Source organism: Ambystoma mexicanum, chromosome 1p (assembly GCF_040938575.1).
Source record: "Ambystoma mexicanum isolate Mex_15411 chromosome 1p, UKY_AmexF1_1, whole genome shotgun sequence".
Lineage (NCBI taxonomy): Eukaryota > Metazoa > Chordata > Amphibia > Caudata > Ambystomatidae > Ambystoma > Ambystoma mexicanum.
In genome coordinates this window covers 44825518-44847911 of record NC_090921.1, presented here as the reverse complement: position 1 = coordinate 44847911, position 22394 = coordinate 44825518, and the positions used below count along the sequence as shown (strand labels likewise).

Here is a 22394-nt window from a genome sequence, read left to right as displayed (position 1 = left end):
TGTTTTGCGGCTGCTGCAAGTTGGGAAGGCAGCTTACCTACCACTTTGATGGGCAAGGTATTCCAGCTGGAGCAATAGTAATGCTCAGGCCAGATGGATCCACATCCAGGAGAACATTTCAGCCACAAGCCCCAGTAAGAATCAGAAGAATCGGTCCAGGAAAATGATAAGGTGCTATCCTGGGAGGACGTGATCACCTCTTAGGAGATCCCTACTCATGCTCTGCCTCTCCTGTCTCCACCAGATGACAATGATGCCTTCCAGGGTCTATCATGAGTATTACATGTCTGGGGCCTCATCAAAAAAGTTGTCAGTCTCACTGTACAGCTTGACGCGGCATAAGTCAGTACAGTTCTTGTCAGTAACGTCAAAGGTATGGAAATGGTGCCAGCAGCTATTTCTAGCCTCGACCATCCATGTAAAGGACCCTGCTCTGGTGGGACCTAGGCTGGAAGTAAAGAGGAAAATATTAGACATGACTTTCATCCGAATGCAGCTCTTCCATAAGTGCTCTGATGATGCCCTCGGAACATACAGAATATATAAGCAATGCTCCCAACATCATTGTCCATATAGGCAATGCGCCCAGCGTCATCGTCCATATAGGCAATGCGTCCAGCGTCATTGTCCATATAGGCAATGCGTCCAGCGCCATCGTCCATATAGGCAATGCGCTCAGTGTCATCGTCCAAATAGGCAATACGCCCAGCGTCATCGTCCATATAGGCAATGCGCCCAGCGTCATCGTCCATATAGGCAATGCGTCCAGCATCATCGTCCATATAGGCAATGCACCCAGCGTCATCGTCCATATAGGCAATGCATCCAGCGTCATCGTCCATATAGGCAATGCGCCCAGCGTCATCGTCCATATAGGCAATGCGTCCAGCGTCATCGTCCATATAGGCAATGCGCCCAGTGTCATCGTCCATATAGGCAATGCATCCAGCCTCATTGTCCATATAAGCAATGCATCCAGCGTCATCATCCATATAAGCAATGCGTCCAGCGTCATCGTCCATATAGGCAATGCACCCAGCGTTATCGTACATATAGGCATTGCGCCCAACGTCATGGTCCATATAGGCAATGCATCCAGTGTCATCGTCCATATAGGCAATGCATCCAGCGTCATCGTCCATATAGGCAATGTGCCCAGTGTCATTGTCCATATAGGCAATGCGTCCAGCGTCATCGTCCATATAGGCAATGCACCCAGCGTTATCGTCCATATAGGCAATGCGCCCAACGTCATCGTCCATATAGGCAATGCATCCAGCGTCATCGTCCATATAAGCAATGCATCCAGCGTTATCGTCCGTATAAGCAATGCATATTATCATCTCTCTTTGTCCTTCCTGAGGCACCAGCCAAACATTCACATTTTGACTTACCAGTACAAGGAAGAAAAAGTGTAGAGGAATCAAAACTCCTTATGATCTTCACAAGAGGTCAACAAAGGCGATAACCAGAATGAGGTTACACCGCCATCCAAGCAGACATGACCTGATATAAACATCTCCGACTTACAGCACAACAGTAGGTGCCAGAATCACCAGCCATTTTACATGTTGGTAGTCCAAATAATCAGACACGTGGGCACTAGAGATTGATGCAAAGGCCGGTCAAGTGGCACAGCGAGTAGAGCGCTCGCTTTGACATTCATGCAGAGCCTGCTAACGCAGGTTTGAATCCCGGCTGGGCCAAACTCAGCCTTTCATCCTTCTGAGGTCGATAAATGAGCACCACACACCGTGGGTAATAATAAGCAGCGCTCAGATACCTGAGGGTTCGTAGCGCTATATAAATGCCTAATTATTATTATAAGGGTCATTAATTAGCATTTGAGAGCAAGACTCACTGCATAACACCAACAGGGAGACCCTCGGAGAACAGAGGGACCAGGAGGGCACTTGTGGTACTTAATAGCTCGGAAAAGCCACACAGGTCACAGACCCATAACGGACATACCTATTTCGAAAAGGTTTGTTGTCCAAACGACATTCAACATAGTGAGTCTATAACGTTAGGCTCCAATACAGGAAAATCATGCCCATGTACTCTGGAGATTGCAGACACCTTACTACATCTGCTGATCATAGAGAAACATCACTGCTTTCTGAGGTTTCAATTTACTGTGGTAAGTCAGAATCAGGAGACGGACACAATCGACTGTTCCCGACTTCTAAACAAAAGAAAGAAAACGAACCAAGACTGACTTCAATTGATTGCTTGATTGATTGAGTACAAGACAGCTACTCAGGCTTCTGACCCCCACCCTAGTGTCTCTTTATCATAGCCTATGTGAAACGGCCTAAGGATATGAAGTCCTTGTACTGGTCGAGTGCAGCCAGTGCTCTCTGTCCCTTTCCAGCCAGAGCTCTCTGTCTGTCTCTCAGTCCCTTTCTCCCGACTCTGGGGCTCCTCTCCTTTCACTCTCCAGCCCGAGTTTTCTTTCTCCTTTCCCCAATCTGTGCCCTGCTCTTTCTCTCTTTCCCCACTCTGGTCATCTCCAAGCTCTGCTGCTTCTCTCAGGCCCTCTCACCACTCTGGGGAGGCTCAGAGGCTTTGGCCCTTTTCTCCTTTCCTCTTCCCACTTTGGGGTTTCTTGGTACTCCCCCATTTCCAAGGTTTCTTCACTTGTTCTTCTCAGTGTACTCCGTCTGTGGGGCAATTCTGTCTCTTTCTCCCCACTCTCTGGCTTCTCGGTATTCTACACTTTCTGGGGCTTTTCTCAATCTTTCTCCCCCCTCTGGAGCTTCTCAGTGTACTCCCTCTGTTGGGGCATTTCTGTGTCTTTCCCCCCACTCTCTGGCTTCTAGGTATTCTACACTTTCTGGGGCTTTTCTCAATCTTTCTCCCCCCTCTGGAGCTTCTCAGTGTACTCCCTCTGTTGGGGCATTTCTGTGTCTTTCCCCCCACTCTCTGGCTTCTAGGTAGTCTACACTTTCTGGGGCTTTTCTCAATCTTTCTCCCCCCTCTGGAGCTTCTCAGTGTACTCCCTCTTTTGGGGCATTTCTGTGTCTTTCCCCCCACTCTCTGGCTTCTAGGTATTCTACACTTTCTGGGGCTTTTCTCAATCTTTCTCCCCCCTCTGGAGCTTCTCAGTGTACTCCCTCTGTTGGGGCATTTCTGTGTCTTTCCCCCCACTCTCTGGCTTCTAGGTAGTCTACACTTTCTGGGGCTTTTCTCAATCTTTCTCCCCCCTCTGGAGCTTCTCAGTGTACTCCCTCTTTTGGGGCATTTCTGTGTCTTTCCCCCCACTCTCTGGCTTCTAGGTAGTCTACACTTTCTGGGGCTTTTCTCAATCGTTCTCCCCCCTCTGGAGCTTCTCAGTGTACTCCGTCTGTGGGGCAATTCTGTCTCTTTCTCCCCACTCTCTGGCTTCTCGGTATTCTACACTTTCTGGGGCTTTTCTCAATCGTTCTCCCCCCTCTGGAGCTTCTCAGTGTACTCCCTCTGTTGGGGCATTTCTGTGTCTTTCCCCCCACTCTCTGGCTTCTAGGTAGTCTACACTTTCTGGGGCTTTTCTCAATCTTTCTCCCCCCTCTGGAGCTTCTCAGTGTACTCCCTCTTTTGGGGCATTTCTGTGTCTTTCCCCCCACTCTCTGGCTTCTAGGTAGTCTACACTTTCTGGGGCTTTTCTCAATCTTTCTCCCCCCTCTGGAGCTTCTCAGTGTACTCCCTCTTTTGGGGCATTTCTGTGTCTTTCCCCCCACTCTCTGGCTTCTCGGTATTCTACACTTTCTGGGGCTTTTCTCAATCTTTCTCCCCCCTCTGGAGCTTCTCAGTGTACTCCCACTGCGGGGCATTTCTGTGTCTTTCCCCCCACTCTCTGGCTTCTAGGTAGTCTACACTTTCTGGGGCTTTTCTCAATCTTTCTCCCCCCTCTGGAGCTTCTCAGTGTACTCCCTCTTTTGGGGCATTTCTGTGTCTTTCCCCCCACTCTCTGGCTTCTAGGTAGTCTACACTTTCTGGGGCTTTTCTCAATCTTTCTCCCCCCTCTGGAGCTTCTCAGTGTACTCCCTCTTTTGGGGCATTTCTGTGTCTTTCCCCCCACTCTCTGGCTTCTAGGTAGTCTACACTTTCTGAGGTTTTTCTTCATCTTTCTCCCCACTCTGGAGCTTCGCCTTACCACCCACCTCCCCAGGAGGGTGGCTCTGCAGTCTGCTTGAGCCTCCTCTTGCCATGGAGCTTCTTTTGCGAGTCGTCCGCTCGCCTCCACAAAAGCTGGAGTCTTTGCCTCTGCTTGCTTGTAGTGGAGAGGTCTGGATGTTCCCCTGGCCTCCACATCAGTCCTCTTGAGGTGCACCATGCTCGTTCTGGCTGAGAGGCCTCCTCTTCTCACTCGCCTAGATTGCCAGATGCGATGTCACGTCTGGCGCACTCTCTCTAGTTGCCCCCCATCCTTCCCAAAGTGCGCTGCAGGGATATAGTACTCCGTGCGCTGCAACATATAGTACTCCATGGGCAGCAGGGATATAGTATTCTGTGCGCTGCAGGGATATAGTACTCCGTGGGCTGCAAGGATATAGTACTCTGTGCGCTGCAGGGTTATAGTACTCTGTGTGCTGCAAGGATATAGTACTCCGTGCGCTGCAGGGATATAGTACTCCGTGGGCTGCAGGGAGATAGTACTCAGTGCGCTGCAGGGATATAGTACTCCATGCGCTGCAGGGATATAGTACTCCATGCGCTGCAGGGATATAGTACTCCATGGGCTGCAGGGAGATAGTACTCAGTGCGCTGCAGGGATATAGTACTCCATGCGCTGCAGGGATATAGTACTCTGTGTGCTGCAGGGATATAGTACTCAGTGCGCTGCAGGAATATAGTACTCCGTGCAGTGCAGGGATATAGTACTCCATGCGCTGCAGGGATATAGTACTCAGTGAGCTGCAGGAATATACTACTCCATGCACTGCAGGGATATAGTACTCCATGGGCTGCAGGGATATAGTACTCCATGGGCTGCAGGGATATAGTAGTCCGTGTGCTGCAGAGATATAGTACTCTGTGGGCTGCAGGGAGATAGTACTCTGTGCGCTGCAGGGATATAGTACTCTGTGCGCTACAGGGATATAGTACTCCATGTGCTGCAGGGATATAGTACTCAGTGAGCTGCAGGGATATAGTACTCCATGCACTGCAGGGATATAGTACTCCGTGGTCTGCAGGGATATAGTACTCCATGGGCTGCAGTGATATAGTATTTTGTGTGCTGCAGGGATATAGTACTCTGTGGGCTGCAGAGATATAGTACTCTGTGGGCTGCAGGGATATAGTACTCCTATAGTACTCCGTGCGCTGCAGGGATATAGTACTCCATGTGCTGCAGGGATATAGTACTCAGTGAGCTGCAGGGATATAGTACTCCATGCACTGCAGGGATATAGTACTCCGTGGTCTGCAGGGATATAGTACTCCATGGGCTGCAGGGATATAGTACTCCATGGGCTGCAGGGATATAGTACTCAGTGAGCTGCAGGGATATAGTACTCAGTGAGCTGCAGGGATATAGTACTCCGTGGTCTGCAGGGATATAGTGCTCCATGGGCTGCAGGGATATAGTGCTCCATGGGCTGCAGGGATATAGTACTCCATGAGCTGCAGGGATATAGTACTCAGTGAGCTGCAGGGATATAGTACTCAGTGGTCTGCAGGGATATAGTACTCCATGGGCTGCAGGGATATAGTACTCAGTGAGCTGCAGGGATATAGTACTCCATGCACTGCAGGGATATAGTACTCCGTGGTCTGCAGGGACATAGTACTCCATGGGCTGCAGTGATATAGTATTTCGTGTGCTGCAGAGATATAGTACTCTGTGGGCTGCAGGGATATAGTACTCCTATAGTACTCCGTGCGCTGAAGGGATATAGTACTCTGTGCGCTACAGGGATATAGTACTCTGTGTGCTGCAGGGATATAGTACTCCATGTGCTGCAGGGATATAGTACTCCGTGGTCTGCAGGGATATAGTACTCCATGGGCTGCAGGGATATAGTACTCCATGGGCTGCAGGGATATAGTACTCCATGGGCTGCAGGGATATAGTACGCAGTGAGCTGCAGGGATATAGTACTCAGTGAGTTGCAGGGATATAGTACTCCGTGGTCTGCAGGGATATAGTGCTCCATGGGCTGCAGGGATATAGTGCTCCATGGGCTGCAGGGATATAGTACTCCATGAGCTGCAGGGATATAGTACTCAGTGAGCTGCAGGGATATAGTACTCCGTGGTCTGCAGGGATATAGTACTCCATGGGCTGCAGGGATATAGTACTCAGTGAGCTGCAGGGATATAGTACTCCATGCACTGCAGGGATATAGTACTCCGTGGTCTGCAGGGATATAGTACTCCATGGGCTGCAGTGATATAGTATTTTGTGTGCTGCAGGGATATAGTACTCTGTGGGCTGCAGAGATATAGTACTCTGTGGGCTGCAGGGATATAGTACTCCTATAGTACTCCGTGCGCTGAAGGGATATAGTACTCCGTGGGCTGCAGGGACACTTCTTCCTGATTGGCTCTTGTTGTCATGTGCCTCCAGGGTGCAGATATTTCGTTCTGTTGTTGCAGAACTGCACACAGTTGGGGTCAGAAGCTTTCCATTAACGGGATACTAGGAGTGAAGGGTGATCAAATGGGTATATCCAGTGACAACCGAAACTGTCGCTTATGTGGCATAGTAGTAACGGAAAGCTCAAAACACATCTTGATACTATGCAAAGCTTTACATCCACTGAGAAATAATTTAATGAAAATGTGTAGTAACCAATTAGAGTGTACTGATCTTTTACATTTGTGGCCAATATTTATGGAAAGTAATGATGAAAACCTGATTCATTTTATGACCAAATTTAATTGGAAGTTTTCTGAAATTTTAAGGATGATATGAGTCGCTTTTAGTAATGCTTTATCAAATGTTTTTCTGCTTTCGAACAGAATCTTATGAGTTTATCTGTGGTGATATAAATTATGATGTATTGTTGTTTTATGTTTGTATATTATTATATTTCAACATATCTGTCTTTTAACCTCTACTCTTTTAATTTCTGTATTTCAAATATTATTAACGACTTCTTTTGTATATACAAGGCTTCACAGCTACATGCATATTATCCAAATAAATAAATAATATACCCCTTTACTCCTATAAAGCCCATTAAGGAGTTATTGACTGGTGGGAGGGAAGGGATGGAGATTTAAATCCCTCTCTGGGCTATTCCTGTCACCTAAGGGGGAGTCACCTCCTGAGGGATCCTGCTTACCCTGTCTTCTAGGGGATGACCTTGCTTAACCCAAAGAGCCTGGCTCACCCTTGAGGAGAGATGGCAAACCCCTTGGAATGGTCACAGAACCTACCAGTTCAAAGGGTCCATCTGCCTTGAATTGGGGCTGAGATTGCTCCCATTGTGCCTTGCTCCAGTGACTGCACATCTGCGAGGGGCAGGATATACGGTTATCCCAATTTGGCTGGTGTGGGGTCACGAGACTCATAGGTTGTTTCTACTGGATATTCTGGGACTCTCGAGAAACATGGAGAAGTCAAACTTTGCTCCATTGCACATAATACTGTTTCTAGGAGATCTGTCTGACGCAGAGAGGGATCACATGAGACCAGTAGAGCTAGTAGCATGTCACCTGCATGAGGGCAGGAGCTTCTCGGGCAGGGGGATTTAAGAGGAAGTGGGGGATTATAGCCTCTTGCATAGCTTTGATCTTGTTCCACATGCTGAAAAGGAGACTGTTTCAGAAGCACATGGATGCACAGTGCTGTCACTTATACATGGTCTAGGTGGACAGGATTTTGACTAATGATGAGATGGAACAGAGTCTTACGTACCCAACCTGACCAAAACCTTGTCCTTCCAAGCAAAGTCCCGCCAGGCTATATCGATGTGTTGCCTTCAAGTTGGGGAGCCCACCTGGATTAGTTTGAAGTCCAAGGTTAGAGGATGGGAATGGAGAACAATGGGCTAGGGAGCAATCCAGCCGTCACTACGGGCCTTTCTCCCCCTGGTGTTGGCAAAGGCCATCAGGATTCAGCGGTGCACTAGATCCGCGCCGCGTGCGGGGGTAACTAGAGTGCTGCGGTTCTGCCCGTGGGCACACGTCCTGTTATACTGAGTGAGTCTGCAAGCTTCAAGGGCAGTTGTCGGCAAGCAGAGAGGAAGAAAGTCACAACAGACTTCCCAAGTCGAGAACTAAAATAGTGCGACAGGAGGGAGCTGGATTTCCAGCAGCAGCAAGAGGCCTTGGGTCCATTGGAGTGGATCTGTTTGCCACCATAGAAAACAGGAAATGCAGAGAGTTTGCCCCCTGTTTGCCTCATCCAGTCATTTGTGGACACTGTTCCTCCCATCTCACTGACCCTGGGCGTCTTCAGCAAGCTGTGATGTGTGATATGTAGAATGACGATGATTGCTCTGATATGGGCCCGGCGGCCTATGTCCAGTGGCGAACCAGAAGAAGGACCCAGACTAAGTAGTGACATGAGCAAGAGTGTTTATTTACATACTAAGAAAAACACCTATCTCGCCCTACCGCTACGAGGGAAGTTCCCTTCCCCACCTCTATGAGGGAAGTTCCCTGCCCCACCGCTACGAGAGAAGTTCCCTGCCCCACCGCTACGAGGGAAGTTCCCCGCCCCACCGCTATGAGGGAATTTCCTTGCCCCACCGCTACGAGGGAATTTCCCTGCCCCACCGCTACGAGGGAAGTTCCCTGCCCTACCGCTACGACGGAAGTTCCCTGCCCCACCGGCATGAGGGAAGATCCCTGCTCCACTGCTATGAGGGAAGTTCCCTGCCCCACCGCTATGAGGGAAGTTCCCTGCCCCACCGCTGTGAGGGAAGTTCCCTGCCCTACCGCTATGAGGGAAGTTCCCTGCCCCACCGCTACGAGGGAATTTCCCTGCCCCACCGCTACGAGGGAAGTTCCCTGCCCTACCGCTACGAGGGAAGTTCCCTGCCCCACCGGTATGAGGGAAGATCCCTGCTCCACCGCTATGAGGGAAGTTCCCTGCCCCACCGCTATGAGGGAAGTTCCCTGCCCCACCGCTGTGAGGGAAGTTCCCTGCCCTACCGCTATGAGGGAAGTTCCCTGCCCTACCGCTGTGAGGGAAGTTCCCTGCCCTACTGCTGTGAGGGAAGTTCCCTGCCCCACCGCTATGAGGTAAGTTCCCTGCCCCACCGTTATGAGGGAAGTTGCCTGCCCCGCCGCTATGAGGGAAGTCCCCTGCCCCAGTGCTATGAGGGAATTTCTCTGCCCCACCGCTATGAGGGAAGGTCCCTACCCTACCGCTATGAGGGAAGTTCCCTGCCCCACCACTATGAGGGAAGTTCCCTGCCCCAGAGCTTTGAGGGTAATTCCCTGCCCGACCGCTATGAGGGAAGGTCCCTGCCTAACAAACTAAACGTAAGGGTGCTTGTCAATGTCCAAAAGAAATAGTCCTTAATCCACATCCTATTAGCTAAATGGCCCTACCACTTGGGAACAAATAACAAAGAGGAGGCCGGAGCAAGAGTCCCTGACCTTGGGCTTTGCCTGGCCCAATTACTGAGACCTCTTCTCTAAGCAGCCCTGCTTCACACGGTACAGCATGCAGCTTCTCTGTAGGTTCTGGATGCGAAATCGTACGTCTTCACATATATGTCATACAGTTCCCACTTTCTTGGAAGAAAAGGTTTTCTTAACTCAATTCCACCATTTTTGATTTGGTGTTTGATAGTGTCCTTGTTTTGTTTCCCTTATTCCCAGTTCTACTCGTTATGTCTCATGTTTTCCAAAGTCCTCTGGCCCTATGACAGGCTTACTTTGGCGAGGCCTTGCTAGGGCGTCTGCCTGTTTGGGTTTTATAGGCTCCCGTACCCCTTGTAGCTGTCCCAGCCTCTATACCTCAGTAAATCCCTCTCAGCGCTGTTACCTCTTTGGGAGCATTTGCTTCCCTTCCTCTGCCCGGCTCAGCAGCTAATGCACTTCTCATGCAGATATCGAGATTCCGATAACTCTGCTGTGGTATTGTCTCGTTGTCGGTTAAAGGGACCTGTCTTCTTCTCTCACTCAACCTTGGCTTCTTGGCCGGTCAGGACACCAGCCTTCCGGCGTCAGGTTAGAGAATTGCTCACACTCCACGCTCCCGCTGGCTGGCTCTGCAGTCTAGCGTGGCTACGCCCCTCCAGGATGTCCTCCCGCCAGAGACTCACACAGTGTAGGATTCTATCTCCTCCATTCCCAGTTCCTCGCTATTTTATGGACGCTATCACAAACAAAAAGGGTGTGTGTTCCCATTTGACTGTGGAGTTAAGACGAGATCCAGCATTACCTGAAGCCAAAGAGATTGAAAAAATGTTACTACCGGGAGAATCCTAAATAGAAGTAACAACAGTCTTTCCCATTCCCATGTAGGAGGATAATGTGTTCTGGACAGTGAGTTCCTTGCAGGAATGGGAGTCCTTGTCCCCACGAGGGCAGACACTTCCAGTGAGATCCCACTTGCCCAGACCCCCAGTGAGGGTCTTGTGGTGCATGCTCACCTCCCTAGCTTCAAAGGGGGTGTCTCCCCTCAGGGCAGAAGGAACGAATAGACCAGGTTTATCAGCGTAGCCAACATCCCATTCACTCAAGTTCAGAACCTGCTTTCTATGGAGCAGGGGAAGGAGCTGCACCAAGAAGCAGCATCAGTCAGTCTGGTAGCGCAGCTCTTGAGCTACTAGAGGTTGGCCTTCCCAACATGGGCAAGGAATGCATGACGATCCTGCCTGCCAGGGACAGTGGCTGGTACGTACAGAGGGACATGATTCTATGTCAGCGTGATGAAATCTTGGCCTACTGGTTGAGCCTGGTTTGCACTGCCTTACAGCGCTCCTTCCTCACCCGTCACCTGTGGCCATCACATGGTCCAGGAAGAGCCCTAGGCATGACTCTTTGCTCATGGATTAGACGGCGGCGCATGAGTGCATGTGGTGGATTCTTGACATATTCTCACTAGGTCACAGACGGGCGCTGGCCTGTGCTTATCCAAGTGGATCTGTCGGAGCAGATAGATGTGGCATCTGAGCACAGCCTCTGATCGAGTACATGCTTAATGGCATTAATGCTGGTGCTCGACACCCAGTACTATGCGCCGGTCACTCTGACAGGTTATGATGTGCTTGTTTCTGTTTGGTTTGTTGTTGGTTGTAAAATGAATACCGTGTATATTTCTTCCATCAATGCTTGATTATGTCTATGCTAGAGTATGTGACCCCGGTACGACGTCCTTTCATCGCAGGATGTTTTTTACTGGAGAAGTTATTTACCTCCAAGTATAGATCTCCAGTAGTGGTGTATTTAGAGAAACCCTCCTTCTCTTCCTCCCCAAGGAGTTGAATGCTGGGTTTAGGTAATGGTGAATAGATGCCAAGAACCTGCACCTGAAATAGTATGTTGTGGAATCTGTGCTGGATGGAGTGGGTGTGTCACAATGGTCGGCCTGTTCTGCTAAATTAGCTGAAGCCTCCGGTTACACGATAGGAAAGAAACACACTTTTTTAAGGTGAATTATGCTAAGAAATCTAGTTAGTGGCTAAGGAATAGTCTAAAGTATTTTACTCTGTAAGACAGACCCATACTGAAGGAAGTACATCGTTCTTCAAGCGTCCCTCAGATGATGTGCTTCAAGCGTCCCTCAGATGATGTGCTTCAAGCGTCCCTCAGATGATGTGCGGGTGAGTCAGGCCCTAGATGCCCCCATGAACTGTGGGGTTCATGCCTCCTTGATCTTGAGATTAGAAGATCTGACGTAATGACCCCACATCTCTGTAGTTCATACCTTCCTCAGCTGAGGAGCAAGTGAGTCTGGACCAGGCAACCCCTTACCTTGAATGTGCTGTTCATATGTCAATCCGCTTGTTTGCTCTTGAGTCTGCTCAATTATCTCTCACGTGGTGACATGTGATAACAGCATGTTAAATACTCCTTTCTATGTAAGACCAACTTTGTCCTCAAATATTTGGCAACGGGTTAAAAGGACGTGGTAGAAGGTAGTATTATTATTTTTGATATGAGTTTATTTTAGATTGCCCAATCGCCGGTATATTGGGGAGCGGAGAGTGTACAATAGACATTAGTGTTAAGGGGGGGGGGCATTCTTTGAAGAGAAGAGTCTGGAACACTTTCCTGAGCTGGAGAATCCAGGGGGTGACTCTGATGTTGATGGGGAGAAGGTTCCAGAGTCTTGGGGCGTATATTCTAAAACTCTAAAGCACACACTTTGATCCCACCATTGGCAACCAATCATCGCCATTGCACCTTTGACCTACTCATATTGTGTAACTAAGTCAAGCTTTGGGATGAGGCTATTACATATCAAAATATGTCCTTAAACCCTTTTATGAGAAGGGCAGTATTTGGCCCATCACTGGGATGACTCCAGCTGTCAACAAGGCCTCATATATCTCAACCTCTAGTACAATGAGTACAACAGTCCTGCACAAAAAGGCTTGTGGATGCCCTTCTGCTGTGGCAGCTCTGGCTTTTACACTGGACTTAGGAAGCCTGTGCGCCCAAAAAGACACCCCCAAATTGTGTGTCCTTGCAGCCATCCCCACCCTGAAATGCTTACAGCTTATTACATTGACTTTAGAGAGTGGTAGTTATAGATATTTGCAGCTCTGGTACTCCGGGAGCTTGATGTTTGGGCTACGACAACGGGGCCCCTCTCTAAGTTCCAGTCAGGTTTTTAGAAAGAGCCTGTCATCAAGTCTAAATGATTTTGTTTTGTCATGCACCCAGGAGCAGGCTGGGTTGGGGAAGCAGGTTTTTGTAATGGTGATAGACTTCTCTCAGGCTTTCCACTCGGTAACTGTTCATGCCTTTGGGCGAAGCTACGGGATTGTAATATTCTTGAGTCATTATTGAGGATTTTGGTCTACAGGTGAAGTTATGGGATTGTGATATTCCTGAGTCATTATCGAGGATTTTGTTCTACAGGTGAAGTTATGGGATTGTAATATTCCTGAGTCATTATTGAGGATGTTGGTCTACAGGTGAAGTTATGGGATTGTAATATTCTTGAGTCATTATTGAGGATGTTGGTCTACGGGCGAAGCTATGGAATTGTGATAATCCTGAGTCATTATTGAGCATGTTGTTCTATGGGCGAAGCTATGGGATTGTGATATTCCTGAGTCATTATTGAGGATTTTGGTCTATGGGCGAAGCTATGGGATTGTGATATTCCTGAGTCATTATTGAGGATTTTGGTCTAGGGCAAAGCTATGGGATTGTGATATTCCTGAGTCATTATTGAGGATTTTGGTCTATGGGCGAAGCTTTGGGATTGTGATATTCCTGAGTCATTATTGGGGATTTTGGTCTATGGGCGAAGCTATGGGATTGTGATATTCCTGAGTCATTATTGAGGATTTTGGTCTATGGGCGAAGCTATGGGATTGTGATATTCCTGAGTCATTATTGAGGATTTTGGTCTATGGGCGAAGCTATGGGATTGTGATATTCCTGAGTCATTATTGAGGATTTTGGTCTACAGGTGAAGTTATGGGATTGTGATATTCCTGAGTCATTATTGAGGATTTTGGTCTATGGGCGAAGCTATGGGATTGTGATATTCCTGAGTCATTATTGAGGATTTTGGTCTATGGGCGAAGCTATGGGATTGTGATATTCCTGAGTCATTATTGAGGATTTTGGTCTATGGGCAAAGCTATGGGATTGTGATATTCCTGAGTCATTATTGAGGATTTTGGAGTATGGGCGAAGCTATGGGATTGTGATATTCCTGAGTCATTATTGAGGATTTTGGTCTATGGGCGAAGCTATGGGATTGTGATATTCCTGAGTCATTATTGAGGATTTTGGTCTATGGGCAAAGCTATGGGATTGTGATATTCCTGAGTCATTATTGAGGATTTTGGAGTATGGGCGAAGCTATGGGATTGTGATATTCCTGAGTCATTATTGAGGATTTTGGTCTATGGGCGAAGCTATGGGATTGTGATATTCCTGAGTCATTATTGAGGATTTTGGTCTATGGGCGAAGCTATGGGATTGTGATATTCCTGAGTCATTATTGAGGATTTTGGTCTATGGGCGAAGCTGTGGGATTGTGATATTCCTGAGTCATTATTGAGGATGTTGGTTTACATGCGCAGAGATACAGTGTTGCAGGTTAGATTGAACAGGCAGGGGGTATTGTCACAGACGATTTGCATACACAGGGGACAAAGGCAGGGCTGTGTGTTGGCCCCTTTGATCTTTGTGAATGCTTGAAAACTGTGGATTTGTACCACCAGGAAAAGTTGATTTGCTGTTTTGGTATTTAACCTATGTGGCCGATTTGGTCCTATTAGATGGGACTCAGGTGGTTTTGCTGATGCAAATGATCTGACTATCAACTGTGCAAAGACCAATGTGATAGGATTTTACAAAAATGTAATAAAGCCAATGGGCTTCACGTGGTCAATCTGTAACCAGTCTCTGGTAACGAAATTGAGTTTCGCCTATTTGGGTTTTGTAATGGATTCAAGGCTAATTAGAGGGAAGGTAAAAACTAGGTTAAAAGCAAAAGCAGCGCAATTGGCGATCCAGATGAGGAGGATCTACCGCCATTATTGCCGATTCTTTGTTTTCTCATTCGATATAATCACATGTAACCGTCGTACATTATTAAATGGAAACTTCTATCCAGGTTCTGAATTTCTATAGGGTGACAATTATTCCTGCGTTAACGTATGCGTGGAAATAGCAGATGTTTATAGGGTGACAGATTGGGACAAAGTAGAGATGGTCACTTGGCGGAAGGCGTTGAGTCTACGGGATTGCTGACTGATATCCGTCCTACTCTTAGAGCTGGGGTTGTCTTCCATGTCGTACGCGGTATGCAGTGATATTATCGAACAGAAAACCACAAATGGATTTTTGAACAAACACAAAACATCTATAAAAAAAATAAAAATAAAGAAAGTTGTAATATACGTACGTGGTTAGGAATGGGAATAGTAGTTTTTCGGGTGGGGGAAAGGTATTTTAAAAAAGTGAGGTCTGGGGGAACCCCTGCCCCCAAAATACAACAAAAAAAATGTTGAATTTTTAGATGGTTTTGGTTTGTTCAAAATTCATTCTTTGTTTTCTCATTCTATAGAATCACATATAACCGTCGTACATTATTAAATGGAACCTTCTATCCCAGTATATATATAGTCCACCACAGGGTTCCTTACAATGTGAGTTTGGAACTATAATGTCAAAGGCTGATTGTCCCCCTGCCCCCCTTAATTAATTTTAAGAGAGTGACTTTGAGTGAACGCTGGTTGGAGAACCATCTTTTGGTAAATAACCCTGTGTTGGTTAAGAAAAAGTTAAGGGGGTGGGATTGGCACTTGACGATATAAAATATGAACAGGTTCAGATTGTATAAAAGCTTGTCAATAACAGACATACCTCTGGGTTATTTACCACTTTATCTGAGGAAATCGCGGTCAGTTCCTCAGACTGGGATTACATTTGCTGTTGACTGGGGAGATCCACCTGAATAGGGGAAGTAAACCGAAGAATGGAACAGTAGCTGTGGGTAACTGTATGAAGTGTAACTCCACAAGTGCAGCCCAAACGAGGGAACATAACTTGATTGGATGTAGCTCACTGCCGGACGCGTGCTCGGCACCGCTTAAGAGATTTACTCACAATATGAATTCTGTAAACTCTAAGGACATGTTCTACAGATTGGCTAGCGGAGAAGAAACCCTAACATTGATGTGATATGATGAGTCATTTATAACGCGCCTGGACACAAGTGTTTCTAGGCGCGACACGACAAGGAAGGGTAGACAGATGGAGGACAAAGCAAACGATCTGACTATCCCTTGTGTCTTTCAGATCGTGCATGTACTAGGGGGAGGGAAGAGGAGAAGTGCTCGGGGGTAATGGGGAGAGTGCAGTGGCAAGAACGGGGTAAGTGCTGCCATGGTGGTGGCTCTGTAAGTGCAGAGTGGTAGGGGACTGTAGGGTTTGCCAGATTTGGCTAGTGTTATTGCCATTTCCAGAAGCCAATGAGAATATTATGTCCGGAGAAGCTGTTTATTTGCGAATCTTAACTTTCACGAAGAGAATCTACGTCGTGAAAACTGGCTTACGAAGTTGCTTATTTGCACAGTAAAAATTAAAGGACTGCGTTCATGGGCTCTGAATTTGGTGCCTGGAACTTACCTATAGTATTTGTTATGTTTAGTACCTATTTTAGCTTATTTGCACAGTATGTTCTCCTTTGCACTGAAAGAGGACCACTTAATTGGAAATTGCAAGGAGGAATAGTTCATAGGAAGTAGCTTATGTGTGTTTTATTGGTTGTTTGTGAATTGTATATATTTGTATGTGAGTGAAGTGCTTATGGATTTAGTCTAATGCTGTTTTGTTTGCAATATACCTGAGTGTTAATGTTTTAATGCTCATAATTCTGGAGTCTATGTATTAATTGATTCTATGGTTTTGTGTAAGGTTGACTGGTTTCATCCAAAATCAGAATACATAAATACATAAGTAAATAATTAAGATAGGGCCTCAAGCGCATCATTCAGTGGTCTCTCTGCTGGTCGAGTCCATGTAGCACCTGGCCAGGCTCCTAGATGGCGGGTGCTTGTCTGGCCTCATCACTAGAGGACAGCATTAATTAAGATAGGGGCCCCAAGCGCGTCATCAGATGGTGGGCCCATAGGAGATAGGGGCCTTATTGGATCTGCTCTTGTCTCACTCGGTTGCTTTCTGAAGAGGCTGCTGCAGGAAGGCCTCCATGAGCCTCACCGCTGCTTTGTGTGCTCTTCTTCTGCAGGCCAGAGATGGACAGAAGGTACAGCCTTCCCCTAACATCGCCCCGTTCAATAGGGGGTTCATCCTGCCAAAAATCAAGCTGGACGCCATTGAGGAGAAGAAGGAGGAGAAAGCGCCCATCCTTTGCCCTCCCATCGATGCCAACCGGAAGGTAAGATGTTCCAACGCAGTGGGTGGCCTGAGGATGCCTTTGCCAATCCCAGCAGGGCTCCCAGCCTCTCATCTCCCTAAGGGTGATGTGGGGAGCACTGCTGAGAATATGCGATGAATCCGTGAGTGTGTGAGGCATGTTCAGGGCACTACAGCAATCTCCTCTAGGCGCTCCTTGATCGGAGACGGGAAGGCGCTGGTTAAACAGCACGAGTGGGAGGGGCTTCATTTCTGACGTCTAAACCTTGCACCGGGGCAATAACACGAGATTTCAAGGTGGCTGCCTAGGTGGGAAGTTTTCCAGACCAGCCTAGTCAGGGTTCTTAGCTGCAGTCCTGCCAGAGAATGCGGAAAAGCGATAGAAGGCCTCAGAAATGGATGTTATGACATCCCGGACAGGAAATGAAGAGGTAAAAAAGACTGACTTTACAGGCAAAGAAATGTGAAGATTATGAAAATCAAGAAAGCAAAAATAACCAAAAGTCCTCTGTCATTTTCTTTCAGGAAGAAATGGTGTCCAAATATATGGACTTCTTTTAAAATGTGGTTTCATTTTACCACAGATTTAGTACTAGTACATCAGAAACGCTCGAGTCCCCGGCCGACCCCAGCACCCCTGCTTTTCATTTCCAAAAGATACTTTGAAAAAGCAGAAGTTGACCCTTTCCAGCTTCTTTTCCAGCTACATTTCCAGCCACCTTTCCAGCCACTGCTACTCTGAACCTGTCGCCCCTATCAAAAGTGCTGTATCCAGTACCTGCGAGCCAGTTACCCCCACCTCGCTCAAAACCCCATTATCTTACAGCCTACTGGCCCCATTATGAGTGATACCACATGTATATCGGAGCTTACCGCCCCCGTTATGAGTGATGCCACATGTACTTTGGAGCCTATTGCCCCCATTATGAGTAGTACAACATGTATTTTGGAGCCTATTGCCCCCATTATGAGTAGTACAACATGTATTTTGGAGCCTATTGCCCCCATTATGAGTAGTACAACATGTATTTTGGAGCCTATTGCCCCCATTATGTGTGATGCCACATGTATTTTGGAGCTTACCTCCCCCATTACGAGAGATGCCACATGTATTTTGGAGCCCACTGACCCTACTAAGGTCGATGCATCACACTCCCTAGAGCCTACCGTGCCCCCCACTCCTGCCACCTCTTGCACCAGAGTATCCACTGCCCCACAGATTAATCACACTCACCAGATCTGACACCACAGCATTCAGCAAGGTATCTAGTAAACTCACCACAACTTCCCCTGCCTTCCACCCCTACGCATGGAGCAAGCATAACTCTGCCAACAGGGAGACTGACAAAGATCCACCCAGAGGAGCGCTTATCAATACCAGATCCCGGCCCATGCCCTCGACATATCTGATCTCTTCACGACAAACAGCCTAGACCTAATAGCCATCACGGAGAACTGGTTGCAGGCAGCTGCGGGACCATCGCTCTCCCTTGCCATCCCAGACAACTACACCAGGAGGAGGAGAGGAGGTGGAGTAGCCATCATAGCCAAGAATCACCTGGCTATCAGAGAAATACGTAACCAAGCTTTCCAGTCAGGAGAACTGCTATCTCTCAAACTATCCCTCTCTAGCACTGCCACACTAACTATCCACACTATCTACAGACCACCCAGCCCCCTGCTATCCATCAAGGGGGGCACTGTACTGCTCCTCTCTAAGGACACTAAGCCTTCCGCAAGAATTATTATCATGGGTGACATAAACCTAGGCCATAACGACCCGACCAATGACAATGCACTACACCTAGCCAACGCCATCAAAACTCTGGGTTACTCCCACCGCATAAAATGCCCTATTCAGGTCAAATGTTGCATGTTTGATTGATTGGCTGATATGAACTGCAATACCAACATCGAAGCCAACACCCCATGCTCTTGGTCTGACCATAATGTCTTCCCATTTACCATCCCGAATGAAAACCAAATTTGCGCTATGCAGCAACCAGCTTCAGCCTCCCTTTCAAGAAATTCATGCAATATCACTCCTGCAAACATGCTCCCATTGCTGAAACCTATATTGATCTTTCATCACTCAATCACCGACCCCCAAATCCATGGTAGAACTATACAACCATACACTCCTACTAGCCATCGACAAGATTACCCCCTAAGGACTCGCAAACCTAAACCACTAGCCCACCTAAGCTCACGCTACACCCCTAATCTCAAAACCGTGTGCTCAACTAAGCGAGCAGCTGAGACTGTGGAAAAAGTCACTGTCAGCCGCCAATAAGGAACACTTTATCTGTTCAGCCAAATCCTACAAACAATTTATCATCTCAGCCAAAAGCTCAACCTACAATGAGCGAATACAAAAGGCCAATTCGGGCCCCGAGAGCTCTTCACCATCCTGCGAGAACTCGAATCCCCAGTCTCCCCCCCAGATAGCTGACACCACATGGTGTTCCAATATTCAATAGGCGCTATTGGACAAAAATCACTAAAATTGAGAGAAAAAAAACAAACAAGCTATCACTAACGAAAATACCACTGGCCACCACCCCCACAATCCCTTGAAGCGTTTGGATGTAACCCAGTGTCCACTGAAAAAGTCACGAAAATGATCAAAAGTCTAAAGCCGTCTAGATGCCAAGGGGACATCTGCCCCGCATCCCTTATTAAGGACTGTGCAGCCAAATTCACCCCCTTCGTCGCATCTCTCATCGACAATTCCTTTTCCTCTGGCAACATCCCCACCAACCTAAAGGATGCACGGGTCCTTCCACTCCTAAAGAAGCTTACTGTAGATCCAAATATCCCCACTAATTAACGGCCCATAACAACAGTGCCCTTCCTACTTAAAATACTGGATAGAGCAGCCTATCTACAAATACAAAAATACTTGGAAATCAACTGCCTCCTGGCCTTACTCCAATCAGGCTTCTGGCCGGGTTGTGGAACTGAGTCCGAACTACTGGATTTAAATCATAGACAAGGGAAATCTGGCCATCCTATTCCGGCAGCCTTTGACTTAGTGGACCACAAAATCCTATGCCAACACCTCTCCTCTGCAGCCTACTTCTCACCCAAAGCCACAAGCTGGATAGAATCCTTCCTGTATAACAGAACAATGAGGATTTTTTCAAATATTGCGGTGCCCCCCAAGCCCCAGTCACTTGCGGAGTACCCCAAGGCTCATGTGTCTCCCCGACACATATAATATCTTCACCAAGACCCTCTTCGACCCATTGGATGAGCAGGGTGTCTCCTACACTAACTATGCAGATGCCAACCAGATCCTCCTTGATATCTCCGGCAATTATAATTATGATACCACCAAACTGAACAAAATATACCTAATCATTCAAGCCTGGATGGCCAAACATGGTCTTTGTTTGAATGATGACAAAATTGAGATACTTCTTGTGGGCCCACAAACACGACTAAATAAGCTAAAGAACAGCTACAAGTCCTTTTTCATAGTCGGGAACCCCATCCTAGTCTCTAAAGAAGTAAAGACGCTGGGTGTCTCCTCGCTCTCTCTAACAAGACACATGAATGCGATCGCATCTGCGGCTGCATACACAACCACACTCATTAACGCCTGCAGACCCTTCCTCAACGCGTAGAGCTGTATCACAATAGTCAGAGAACTGCTTTTCTCTAGGATAGACTACTGTAATGCCCTCCTTGCAGGTTCACTCACATCCCCAAACTCCAGGTAATCCAAAACAATGCCCTAAGAGCAGTCTTAAACATCCCAAAAAAGAGCACATTTTAGCTGCTAGAAGAAATGCCCACTGGCTGCCGGTTTGCGATCGCAACGTGTTCAAGTCTATCTCACTAACACATAAATACCTGGGCACATTCACCAAATCACAATCTACCAGACCTACCCGGGCCACCCATTCACAACTCCTCCTGTGGTAGCAGCTAAACACTGGAACACACTCCACTCTCTTTAGGATCAGTTCCATCCTTCTGGTCCTTCCGTAAAAGTCTCAAAACCTGGCTGTCCACGCCTGATCCTTGAATCACGGGCCACCACCATGCCAGTCTATGCATAAAAACATCTTCAAATTGTAATTGTTAGCCCTCGTACTCTGGGTCATGCTCCCATGTAACCAGCAACCTGACACCGGGGGTATCAATATTTATGTAACCAGCGCCCAGATGCCCATGGGTTTGGAGCGCCTTACACATGTCAAATAAATAAATAAAAGCTAATATTGCCAGTGCTCCCACGCTCCCACAATTCCAACCCAACAGACTGACCAATCGCTGTCGAGGCCAGCACGTATGCTTTAGGGGCTACTAAGGCATCAGGAAAGTGGGGGCAAGATGACACCCGCACATCAGATCATTCATTGGTGGCATTTGAGACCCTGGGTCACGAGGAGCAAGAATTGGCGTTCAGGAACATGTGATAAAGTTGCAGGTGGCAAGTATAAACTGGGCTTCATATAAACAATAAGGTTCATATTAGCAGTGCTAATTTAGTTAAAGGCACAAAGACCCTAGCCCTGAACTGAAGCTGTGGACCCTTGAGAGGTCTCACATGTCATCTGTTCTGAATGAACTGCCCCACTTCACATGGAGACCAGGAGACCCAACCAGCCCATAGCATTCAAGTCAATGGGAGAAAGACATGTGATGGTTGAATGTTAGGCATTCTCTGCAGGACTCAATGATATCTCTTTTCCCTTAACGCAGGTGCTGGACCCAGAACCACGCTCATTCACTATTTTCAGCAGAGAGGTAGCTGAGAAATTGTTCAAGAGCCAGGAGAGCAATGCTGGGGAGGTGAAGAGACAAGGGAAAGAGGTATGCTACTCCCGCATCATATGGAAGACATTAGTGTGTTGAATGAGGTAGACAATGGTGCTATTCTCACAGCAGCTTACTCAGTGCAAGACTACCATATAACCCAGGGGAAAGAGTCAATGGGCTGAGCACAAACAGCAGAGATCCCAGCAGGATTCTGGTTCCTTCCAATACACACAGGGAGGATGCAACCTTTTGTCCTTCCAGAGGTCACGAAACGAAATGATTTGCTATAGCCGGTAAGATAGCTCAGTGGGTTTGCTGCTGTGATCTATGCGTGATCTGCAGGCCGCAGGTTCGAAATCCCGGCAAAGTCAATTCAGCATTCCACCCTTTCGAGGTTGATAAATGAATACCAACTTCGACTGGGATGATTAATGTTTGTAAACATGTTGTAAACATGTTCTATGTACCGTGTTTAGGCATAAGTGCTATAGAATTAACAAATCATTGGGCCTCATTCCGAGTCCGTCGCTAACCAATGGCGGTAGTAGCGCCTTGGTCGGCACCGGACCCGTACCGGCACCGCCCTGGTGGAATGGGAAATTACTGCCCTATTCCGAGTTGACCAGGGCGGTAATTTCCCATTCCCCAGGGCCCTTCCACATTCC

The 22394-nt window shown here is 47.5% G+C and overlaps 1 protein-coding gene across 1 annotated transcript in view; it reads left to right on the top strand.

Moving 5' to 3' along the window:
• Window positions 1-22394, top strand: part of LOC138576984 (uncharacterized) — a 422688-nt gene that overhangs the window by 235335 nt on the left and 164959 nt on the right. The window contains exons 8-9 of the mRNA XM_069649631.1: window positions 16832-16981; window positions 21673-21783. Coding sequence (XP_069505732.1) covers window positions 16832-16981; window positions 21673-21783 — 261 coding nt within the window. The remainder of the gene's footprint in view (window positions 1-16831; window positions 16982-21672; window positions 21784-22394) is intronic.